The sequence below is a fragment of the Aulonocara sp. 'chitande type north' Nkhata Bay genome, linkage group LG5 (assembly GCF_057382095.1).
Source record: "Aulonocara sp. 'chitande type north' Nkhata Bay isolate Kocher_YH1m ecotype deep benthic linkage group LG5, A_spYH_male_GT1.1, whole genome shotgun sequence".
Classification (NCBI taxonomy): Eukaryota; Metazoa; Chordata; class Actinopteri; order Cichliformes; family Cichlidae; genus Aulonocara; species Aulonocara sp. 'chitande type north' Nkhata Bay.
In genome coordinates, this window is record NC_141348.1 from 29594754 (window position 1) to 29607005 (window position 12252).

The following is a 12252-nucleotide window of genomic DNA, read 5'->3' on the forward strand; positions in this document are numbered from 1 at the left end:
TGAGCTATTTTCCCCTTCAAGGAACATTAGAAGAAAACACACACACACACACACACACACACACTTACACACACAAAAATGATGGTTATAGAAAACATTTTACTTCATCTTGCCTTGACAATGACAAATCCTATTTAACTTACGAGTACGAGAGGGGCCGGGGGGGGAGGGGGGGGGGATCTAGTCATTCTCCTTTCACTGCTACATAATGACAATCTGTAATTCTCAACACATGTCAAAGGATGTTTTCAGAAGTCTTTGAAAGCTTGCAAAATTTCTTTACCTTTACTTGATAAACCTCTGGTGGTTATTTACTTTTTTGGGGGGAGGGATGCGTTTCTCCAACTTCTAAAATATCTTTTCTGTTATTCTGTTTCACACTTCATAAGCCTTAAGTTGATACTGGATATAACACTTTTTTTTCTTTCGCCCTCAGCAATACAAAGCCATCCATCAATATTCTTTCTTTTTGAAGAGAATTTTATTTGGTTTTAAGCTGTAGGTAGGCAAAGCAAGGTGGAACGTGTCTTATGGCTGTTTTGCATTATGAATTACTGAACCAAAGCCCCTGCTGTGCAGAAAATCTAACACGTGCATTTTGAATTCAGGTGAATCTGAAAGCTGATGTCTACTGTATAGCAAACAAACAAATGCTTTAACAACTTCTGACAAGTCTGACAAGCACAATGACACATCTTCGGACTGCTTTCTTTTACCTTTGCTCTGGGCAGCTAATCAGAGGCACCACTATCAGAAGGAAATGAACACGATCAAACTCTGAAAGCCCCACAGATGTATATCTTGTATATGAAATAATACCTTGAAGCCTCTATTTGGAGGGTGGGGATGGAACAGTACTATTCTCCTCTATTAGCTTCTCTATTACTATTACCCTTATCAATTTTGTGTTACGAGAATAAAAGAACTGTACCTACCACACCTCCAGGTTATTTGCACTCATGTGAGTAAGGTTAGCCCCATTCAGAAAATCTACCTGACAGCTGACATTTAGCAACAAATATTGCACTGACTCATAACCATCCAATCTAGATGATGGAGCCAATTATAAATAGAGGCTTGAAGGTACACACCAGCAGGACTTTAAAAATTATATTCTACTTGCCGAAGTTATCAACAATTTAAAATATGTGTCCATTCATTTTAAATAAAGGGTCTCTTAACCCTCTCAAGGCAGGCGTTGCCGATTTGCAACAGTTAAAAACTAACAACCTGATTACCCCACATACATATTTTATGAGTTTTTTTTACTCAGAAGTACCACTGCAGAACTTGGTTGTGCATTAGCAACAAAAAGTTTAATTTGAGCCTGAGAGGGTTAATAGTCAGACTTCCATGTATAATACACTGGAATGCTAAAAAATAATGTGTAAAAAAAAAAATAGTGTGTGTAATAACACACACTTCTTACCTGGGGTTTGATTGCAGGAAGGGGTTCATTTCCGTCTGATAGTGGTGTCCCTGATTAGTTGGCTAGAGCAGAAGTAGAGGAAAGCTGTGTTAAAATGTCACCAGATGCTCCAATGCAAATCATTTTTCCCAAGAATTCTCATTAGGTTCAGTTGAAAAGACCACCAAGTACTCGATTAAGGCGCAAAAAGGAAAAAGATTTACTTGTGCAGCACATCAAAATCGAAAATATTTTTTGGTTCAGAGTGACCTGTTTCATTCAGTAAGGCAGTAATGAAGGTCGCCGCCATTTGACTCCTTTTTAAGCCCAGTCGCCCTGTCTCTCTATGAAAATTGTGCCACAACACTTACCTGTAACTGATAAGTGTCACTGGGCCTTTTGCTACTGTTGTGCACATCGTGTCGTTGAGTCAAAGGCAACTGCTGCAATGTGCTTTGATATTTCACTACTTTTGCAATACAGGTTGAGTCCTTCAGGATCAAGAGATAAATTTATAATTTTTCCTGTGCAGATTCATGAATTAATGCATTTAATGCAGTCTTGCCAGAGAATTAAACTGTGCCATGTCGTGCTGTGAGGTGTCACTCAGATATAAATAAAGCATGAGGAGCAACATTTTGTGGAGACACAGCTGTTCAGGACATCCACAAAGTTGCCCGTTCAAGGCTCCCTGAAATTACACATAAAGAACATCACCTGAGAAAATTAAGCTAAGTGAACATTTTTCTTTGTTAACAAAAGCTTTAGTCCAACCACAAATTAGCCTTTACTCTTCTTCTTCTTTTTCTTCTTTACAAATTAACAGTTGATGAAAATCCTTGTACTGCAAAAACCTAATTCTATGTTTTGTGCCTTGGCATAAAAATCAAGTATGACAAATCTGAGCAGCAAGGAACAGGAGGGATGGGTGAGCAATAAAGGGTGAACAAACCGTGATCAAGTAATCCGTGGAATCTAATAATGTGTTCAAAACTTTAGATGTCCCTATACTCTGTAAGTATGAAGGACCTAAAGCATAGGTAGAATTACAGGTAGAAGACAGCAATGATTTCCTTTTTAATATATACTCATTTTCAGCTGCATGAAACACAAGCACATTACCCTCTCCATCTTGTCAAAGTTAAAGACCATATTATAGCCTCAGGAGGATTTTTAAGCGTAGTGGCTGTTAAAGGCTATTACATTACATGACTTTGATGAAGAAGCACTCATGTTGAAGCTGCAGTCCTTACAGTTCTTGAGTTTATTTTAGCTATCTGTATGCTTCCGTACCTTCTTTATCTAATCACCTTCTTAGAATAAGACAGGACCTAAAATTGCAGCCTGTGGAATTCTGCTGGTAATATGGACCGAGGATGATGATGATGATGAGTTACTTGCCTGTCAAGGGATGGAGAAACTCTGGGGATCTAGGAAATAGCAACCATTTCTATATTCCAACTGTAACATTAAACCCAGTACCTCACATGGTCGATCGCACCTGCATGAACTCCAGTTTCAAAGAGAGCACTAAGTACATCTGCTGCCAACAGAAGTGCATCACTTATTTTGAACAAACATCACCTCGTGACCAAACAGCAAAATGTGGTGAGGATGTTCAATATAGCAGCGCTGGCTGTCAGTAGCTTGGGAGTCAATGTGATGACTTGCCTGGCACACTATCTGCTGTGTGTCTGCGAAGCCCACACACTTCTCATTTGCTCTTGGAGCTGACATCTATAATGTTTGTATTGTCTCCCTGGTGGAAACACCTTGGACTTTATTGACTCTTTCCTTTATATATCAACCATTATACATCCTTTATTCCCCTGTATGCCGGATCAAACAATCAGAAATCTAAAGAGCTTCACATGTATCTGATCGACATAGTCTTAGGTTCTGATTTCTGTTTCTGCAACTATCTATTAGGAAAATATTAAAACAGAGCAGTGCATGTAAAGTGTTTGTTTGGAAACTTATGCTGCACAAACCTATTTGGCAGAGAGGTCGAGTCAACAAATGACAGATAATTTATTTCCATAGCTTTCTGCTTTTTTTAACCAGGTATTTTCTTTGAGACAAATGAATGGTGGCTGAATTCCCCTCAAGTGGCTATTTTCTATTATTTATTTCCACTTTACATCTGCCCATGAAAAATTACAGACTGGGTTGTATTACAAAACTAAATCTCAGACCTCTCACTCTTCATTCCAATATAATTTTTGTAATAACACATATAATAATAATAAACTCCATTAAATTTAAAGACCCCGTCCTAAGAAAATCAAATATTTAGGCCTAGACTTGTGTCCATAATGTATTTTTTATTTGGTAGAAGACACATCATGAGAAAAACAAGCAGTTTTTCTCACGATGAAGGTTTTTACCAGTGTTGTTCCAACATTCAGATAGTCAGGATTTTTGTATGTAACAATGCTAAGAAACCAAACCCATCAACTACGAGGTGGAAGTAGCTGGTCAGAGATGAGAGAGATCAACAGTGTTTATGTGTCATTAACAAAGCATTATTATCTGTTTGCCAAAGCAGAGCAGTCAAATTTACAAATTAATCCCAGCGGCTTCCTCTCCTGCTTAACAAAGCACACACTTTGACAGCGTGATGCACCGCTGAGTCTCCCTCAGTGCAGCAGGAGAACTTGTGAGTGAGTGGCACTCTGAGACGCTGAGTGAGGGGTGGCTGCAGGACTGTGGCGGGGTCTGGATAATAATCCAACATATAACTGCAGATTGATCGTTTGATTTAGTAAAATCATTAAAAAGAAAACATTTGGCACTTCGATTTATTGTAGATTTCACAGTCACATAATCATTAAATCACTTTAACTTTTTAATTACCAACTTCCCATTAATTAAAGTGATATGGCTAAATGTTTTTTAAATCTTTAATTCCATCGTGAGATGTGTTTGACAGGGTAACTTTATGTTGAAGACAATTTTGATGCCAGAATTTCAAATTAGTCAATTTTCTTTATCAAAAAAAAAAAAAAAAAAAAAAAAATCACTCTTCAGGTTAAATTACTAAAAACACTGCTTACATTTTTTTTTGTCTCAGTCTCCCACTTGTACAGCAATTATCAGATTTGCAAATGTATCATTTTTATTCTAAAATGACACTGCTGTAGCCATGTGTCCACAAAGAATATGTTTCACATCTAGGACAACATACCACTGTGTCAGAAATCTAATTCGTCACATTTAATCTATAATGTACATTTTTTTATGGAGATTATACAATTTTATATGCCACTGGCTCTTCCCTTGATGTAACCTTTGCAAATCTACAGCCTCTTTTGATGCATTTCCAAAATCTCTCATCAAAAGTAAGCTTAGTTTAAAGTGATAAAACTAAGTGCATGCTATTCACGAGGTCACCACAAAGTAACCAGCGTACTCCCCCCATGGTCATAAAACTGAATCTGTTAGTGTTTCTAAATACGTAGGATGCTTACTGGATCCCAGACAACTTAGAAAATGAAAGAGAAATTTATTTTACTTTTTTTATACAGAAAAAACTATTTTTTATGAGATTATTTTACAGTGGCTCATATGCATGTTTGCGTAACCACAGTGTGTTGTGATCTATCACAGGTCATTCTTTGTGGGATACTCATCCTTAACAAACAGGGAGAGAGCAAGACTGTATGCCGTTTATTTACAAGGCTCTTCTACAAAGATTGCCTTGTTCAGAGCTTAAATTTAAATACAGTACTTAGAATATCAGGTCATAGGACATTCTAACAGCTGTACTTGGATTTAAATACTGTGCTGCCTACAAATAGGAATGAGCTACCAAAAAAATATGAAACTACAATTATTTATCTGCCATTATTCTTGCACCCTTTTCTTTATTTCTTTACATGTAAGACTCTTTATTGAAGAATTAAATAATAACACTTTTTTATATAATATATTTTTTTTGTAGTGTTTTGTTTTCAACATTGTAATGGAAGCTTAGCACACGTTTGTCTGGAGGTTAAGTTTAGTCTGCACTGCCATAAATCACAGCAGCAGAAACCACTTGAATCACAACATCCAGGGTCCAGAGATGGATTATCATTGCCAATGGAGGAGTCCCAGCCCCAGACAATGACTATTTAGGTCTTGAAATCACTTAGTGTCTTTTTTTTAGAGAAATCTATCCTTTTGATGGAAGTTTTAGGTGTTAGATTCACTAAAATGTTATATCTCTATTTCTCTTCATTTGTGATCTGTTTAATGTGTGGTATCTTTCTTTATCTTCCTCACTTTCACGTTATCAGCAAAGTGTTTTCTTACAATACTGTTGGTGGTGCTGTTGCCATACATTACAATTATAAACACAACAGCTAATTGAAAAAAAAAGAAAGATAGAAAGAAAAAAAAACATAACTTCAGGGCATGATAGAGTAAAATGTAAATCCTAAAGTGGGGTCTAAAGATACATGTCTTTATTGGTGGCCACATAATTGTGTCCTCAATAGAAACAATGAGGTGGTAATCCCTGAGGTAATAGCACTATTCATTGTGTCCTTAAATCTTAGGACATTAATGGATACCTGAATATACAGAAATGGTAACAGGCGTATAACTCAAGAATTTGTAATGATTTTATTCACTGGGGATCCTACAGTGGACTCAGCAGAGCCAGGCATGATAGTGTTATCTCTCCATAAGTGAAACATACTTTTGTTAATGGACCATAGATCTAAATGACCTTCAATAGCCGAGAGAAAACTGCACCATCTTTAAATTCTAAAAAGATCTCTGGGGAAATTTTCAAATGACCTAAATAATTTTTAGTCACTGAGGGACCTGTGGATATTGCGCCAGTGTATATTTAAAAACTGGAAGAGGCCAATTAATGTATTTCTATCTCAATAACCTTTTATAATGCAAAAACATACTGGTGGAAGAGGTGCATTAGCACTTCATGGTGGTGTAAGTTGGGGTTTGAAATGGAAATGAGCAAGAATGAGGATCAACCCGGGTCAAACAAAATATTCGAGACAGGAGGACAAAAAGAGGAACAACGTGCTAATGATTGTAAGTGGTAGATGAGCTGCACATGTGCTGCTTGTTAGTGAAGAGTCAATAAAATATGAAGAGTAGCAAAGCTGGACAATACAGACCAGAGAGATGTGGGTCCATGTAGAAGTATCGTCACTGCTCATGCTGATGCTGACATTACACCGGTGGATCTGAGATGCACTGAGGCCCGAGGCTTTACATTCATCTTCCTCTTGCTCTCTTTTTAGGCTAGCCAGCATTCGAAGCTCCTCATCATCTTGTGTCTGCGGACTGCCGAGCAGGTCCGAGTCGCAATGACTGGAATCAACAGGCTTTAGTGTCTCATCTTCTTCTTCCTCCTTCAAATTTATCACCAATAAAACGGAGATTACCTTTTTGGGAGCAATCCACAATACAATACCTTGCACTTAGTCACAGTCAGATATACACACTGATATAATGTTTTGTGCAGACAAATAAAGTACTGAAAGTCTTAACAATAAGCTTTAGTCCCAGATAGAGCTCAAGGCAATTCTGGACATACGCCATTGTTTTGACCCACTGAGGAAATGTCTTTTAACTGTGGATCTATTGATTTAGCAGACTATGGTAACAGGATTTTTCTGACAAAGTGTAAGGAAGTCTTGTGATACCCTGGTGACGAATCAATAGCAGTCAATAAACCAAGGCTGCAGGGAGGGAAACAAACTCCTTGTCATATTCATCAGACAATCTTTCAGTCAAAGCCTTCACTGCATGTTGCCTGCTGTAGTTGGCACAAATCAGCAGTCAGGAGCTACACTGATGAAGGAAACTGGGATATCACTCAGCAGCAAGTTGTGTAAATGCAGAAAGCAACCATCAAGTGACAGATCTCCCTTCAGGCCTTGTGATCGCTTCAGTTGACTATCCTCTGATCCTGGATCGTTTCAACTGGTGCTGGGGCCTACCTCAATTTGTAACAGACCATAGACTGATCCGGCAAACCTTTTCCCCAGCTCTTTTTAGCTGTCCAAATCAGCAGTGATCACACATTACTATGAGTAAAGAGAGACAGCTGGGTGTACGAACATCAAAGTTTTTAATAAGCTGCACATTTGCCACAAGGACTCCAAACCCCCACTTGCACATCACAGTTAGAGCTCAGCACCTTTATGACTGCATACTAAAAGAATTGAGTTAACCCATCTACCAAAGATGGAATTTAATCAAAATAATTTTCATTAAACCATGCTGCATTAATCAATTTTCAAGGGGGTAAAACATAAACATTAGCCCTCATTTCTATTCTGCTGTGGACTCCAACAACTTCAGACAAACATGTCTGGTTGTTTGAGCTAGCCTGCTCAGTCTCAACTTTTTTTTCTTTTTTGCCACTTGATAACTTTGTGTTTTTGATGATTGGTCCTAGACAAATATTGTGTAGTGGACTCATCAAAGCTTTTTTAGTGGAAACAGTTGCCTACGGGGCTTGTTGTGAGTGACTCAGACTCAGGCTCAGACAATAAGACTGCAAATTTGCAGTGCATGAAACCAAAAAATGTGCTTGAATGAGTCCAAAAGCTCTGTAATGCTGCAATTTTAATTCTCTAATTTTGAGCTATGGGCATCCCCTTACCCCACTCATTTTCAGCAAATAATTGAATTGAAACAATAAAATTAAAGATCTTAAAGTAAATATAAAAAATATGAATAAAACAAATATTAACTTTTTCTTTTCAATGCAAATGAACACGATTTTTCATGGGTTGTAAAGTGTGTCTTCACTGGTCAGTGTGACATCTTAATGAGCATGCCATCCTGGGTGTTGACACAATAAGAGGTGATCTGAATCTCTTTTTTTTTTTCAGCAATAAATTTGAGCACTATTCAGCTATGAGTAACTATCACAAAAATACTGAGCCATGATACTGGGTGAGAGCTGATGGTTGTTAAAATTGTAACCCCTACCTTGTGCTGTTTTGAATCATCCAATTTGACTTCTTGCAGGAGTCTTCTACAAACTGATATGCTGCTGCTCACATCAAGAACCCGGTTTACTTTCTCTGAAACTCTTGGACCACGCTTCTGTTCCAGTCCATTAGGTGAGAAGCACCGTGTGGGAAACAGCCCAGGTTCAGCTTTCCCACTGGAATGAGGCTGCATACTGGTGTTACGTGGAGGTGTTAGGTTCACATTATGAGATCCAGGGTGACCTTCAAGTTGTGTTCTGGGAGATGTAAGATTGGACCCACTTGTTTGTTGATGTTGGAACATGGTGAAGTTGTTATCCTGAAAGAAATACAAGGACACCATTGGGAAATAAAATTATTCAATTCTATCCATTAGTTGATTAATGTTTCTGTCGTGCTCTCTTTTGGTGTTTGAGCTTTAAATTAACCTCACATTTATAATAGCATTTTCTTCTTATCTGCTAATCTCTCACACCTTCAGATTTAGCGCTGCAACTCGGTATTGTAGTTTCAAACCCACATCCTACTGTACCAAAGAGATTATATAAGATACTGCATATGCAAGAACTACACTGGTCGTCTCAGCATTAAAAGGAATACTCAACACAAAGAGATCTGCATATCACACATTTAAGTCTGTATTCTTGAAAGAGACCTGATCCTTTGCAGTTCGTTTCCACATTGAGATTACAATCTGGATTCATACCAGCAAAAATGAAGAAAAAAAAAAAACCTTGGTGCTGCAGTGGTTAGCACTGTTGCCTCACCATAAGAAGGTTGTAGCGCGTAGCGAACACTAAAGCGGTCGGGCCAGAATGTCACGCTAAAAAGAAAGATTCTTTAAAATACAAGGGGGAGCAAGCAAGTCAGATACCACGGGCACAGAGAGGAATGCAGGTCTGATCAGAAACAGTTTATTACTAGGCCAGGGAGCACAAATAAAACACCCTTAAAATGTACATAATAAAATGTTCGCTCTCTACTAAAAACAATTCTAAAACCCGTAAAACTACCATTTTCTACATTCACTAAACCCCCCCCCCCAATTATAGCAGGGGGCTATAATTAGGCCACATGTTCATTATGGGTCCATCAGCAGGCCAGGAATTCCTCCTTTAGAGCAGAGTCCACGCCAGCTCCGTCTTCAGCAGACAAGAAAGAGCCACCCATCTTCTTGTCCTTCCGCTGGCCCATCACTTCCCAGCCCGGCTTGCGTTCTGCACCCGAATCCATGATGCGACCACCGCCACAGCTCCCCTTGCGTCGGTGTCAAATGCAGGCAGAGGTAAACCTCTGCCCTGCTGCCAATCACACGCGTTGTCTCTTACTGTTGCCGCTCCATGAGGTCAGGACTTGGTCGCCGCATTAACCTTCCAGTCTGGGGCCTCTCTCCTTCAGTGCTCAGCTAGCCTGTATTTAAAAGGTCTTTACACAGCTGATAGGCCACCTCTGGACACACCCCTGCCTCAGCAGGTGGTCCCTATCAGCTAATTTGTCCCATGTGCAGCCAGTCCACAGTGGATAAAAACCATGTCACATAAAACACTAAAAACCATGCAATAGAAACAGAATAAAACCATGCAAACAAAACAACACTCATAAATAAACACTAAAAATCTGAATAAAAACAATATACAAGATAAATACAAATTTCCACTGTGTGACAAGGTCCTAGGTCAGGGGTGGGCAATTCCAGGCCTCGAGGGCCGGTGTCCCTGCAGGTTTTAGATCTCACCTTGGGTCAACACACCTGAATCACATGATTAGTTCGTTACCAGGCCTCTGGAGAATTTCAGGACATGTTGAGGAGCTAATTTAGCCATTTCAATCAGCTGTGTTGGTTCAAGGACACATATAAAACCTGCAGGGACACCAGCCCTCGAGGCCTCGAGTTGCCCACCCCTGTCCTAGGTTAATACTGACCAGCCAGATGGGGTCTTTATGTGCAAAGTTTGCATGTTTTCCCTGTACTTACTTGTAGGTTCCCTCTGGCTTTCTTTCACAGTTCAAAGACATGCTTGGGGGTAGGTTAGGTTAATTACTGATGTGTTAGCCCTGCGATAGACTGGTGACCTTTCCAGGGTGTACCCTGCCTTTTGCTCTGTGACAGCTGGGAAAGGCTTCAGTTAAGTAATCAGTTAAGTGGAAGAAAATGGATGGATAAAAATAAAACCGTTGACCATCCTGAACCAAGGTAAGTAAGTGTAATCAACACAGATGTAAAAAGCTAACTACATCATCCAGATGCTGGCACTGTGTATTTAGCTTTTGGAACATACATGCAGTACTGTATGTGCAGACAGAGAATAAGGGAGTTCTACTCATATGAAGTTGTTCTTTTACTCTAAATCTGGATCAAACTTAGAACTCATCGCAACAGTTATAAAAAAAAATATGACAATAGTAAAAAAAACTAAAATTACAAATCACTTGCATTAAATACCTCACCCTGAAAAATAGATGTATCGCACTCATTTTAATAAATGCTGCTCCTAATGGAATTGAAAGATTAAGTATTTAAAACAAGATGCTGTTTACTATCCTCTCACTTTTCACGTCAGCCATTGCCAGTTCTTCATACAATAGAAAGAATCACAGTTGTGGCATACTCACAACCAGATTGTTATCACAAAAACATTTCTTTGTTCATAATGTAGTCTTTGTTTCTCATGAATTTAAGAGCTCGAAGCTTTCCTTGGGCCTTGGAGATCAATATTTTTTCCTTATGCTGTCTGTTTTTTTGGTGTTTTCTTTCATCTCTGAGCTTTGTTGTGGGGTGAAAGGTTATCACAAGCCCCTTGAGGTTTGTAGCTTACCGGCTCTATATGTTATTTGTTTTCCCTCATTTTTCAACACTTTATCAATTTTTTACATTCAGGTGAATAAACAATAAACAATATGTATTACTGAAATCCTGATACGGGTGCTTTTATGAGCCTGAATGCATTTTAATGAACTAATTCACGGTCCATTGGCTTAGGTACTGCATTTAAAAAACTGCACTTCCCTGAAAATATTGGAAAAAAAAAAAGATAAACGAGGTTTTAATGTATTTCAAAGTAGTTTATACAATCAAAGTTCATTTCTTTATTTTGCTTTTAATATTTCTCTATGTTTAAGAGCAAATGCTTGCTCAAAAGAATTGTATGAAGCTGACGCAACACCTTGAAAGATGATATTGCTCCAAGTTGAGAAATGAACAACCTGACACAAATAAATCAAAACCAGGTTTTATATGCAAATCTTATTATTCCATTACATCAATATATGTACAAAACTGAAATCTCTGTCTAAATTTTCATTTTTTTTCCTAAGTATAAGGAAAAATAATGTTCTTTTAAATGTCTTTAGAGCAAAATTATTATTTACACAAACACACAATCTGCAATACCTGTCCAAAACAAAACAACACTTTAGAAAAACATATACATGACTTATTTAGTTTAATATCTTGCTGTAAATTTATTTCATGATAGCAACTGAGTTGTGTTTTAAAAACGAATGCTGGTATCAGAATCTACAAATATAGATAACAAAAGCTTACTACACAAATCCAGTGTCTGTCTGCAAACCCCTCCTACACAATTAGGAGTTGGGCAAACAAGCTTGGCACACAGGTACATCTTAGACACCTGAAAGTTCTTATCTATATATCATATATTGTTTGATCCTATATTGATGTCATGATGTTGCCTAGCAACCACCCACCTACAGCCTAAAATGACCCATCTGTAGCATCTATGGACCTTTAACGCCTTATAAAAAGGATTATATTATCTTAATTTTCACAACAATAACAATAATTTAATGACTAATTATTCATATTATCAGTCTGTCATGTTGCCTAGCAACCACCTAATAGCTACCTAAACTCACAGACCAAAC

General features: G+C 38.1%; 1 protein-coding gene across 7 annotated transcripts in view; it reads right to left on the bottom strand.

Annotated features, from left to right (window-relative positions):
• cfap20dc (CFAP20 domain containing) overlaps positions 1–12252 on the bottom strand; it is a 38071-nt gene that overhangs the window by 4335 nt on the left and 21484 nt on the right. For 5 of the 7 annotated variants that reach the window (XM_086292867.1, XM_086292863.1, XM_086292866.1 and 2 more), the window contains 3 exons: positions 8366–8686; positions 6538–6774; positions 1430–1491 (listed from right to left, as the gene is read on the bottom strand). In XM_086292867.1, coding sequence (XP_086148993.1) covers positions 1430–1491; positions 6538–6774; positions 8366–8686 — 620 coding nt within the window. The remainder of the gene's footprint in view (positions 1–1429; positions 1492–6537; positions 6775–8365; positions 8687–12252) is intronic. The other 2 variants (XM_086292869.1, XM_086292868.1) reach the window with 1 other exon arrangement.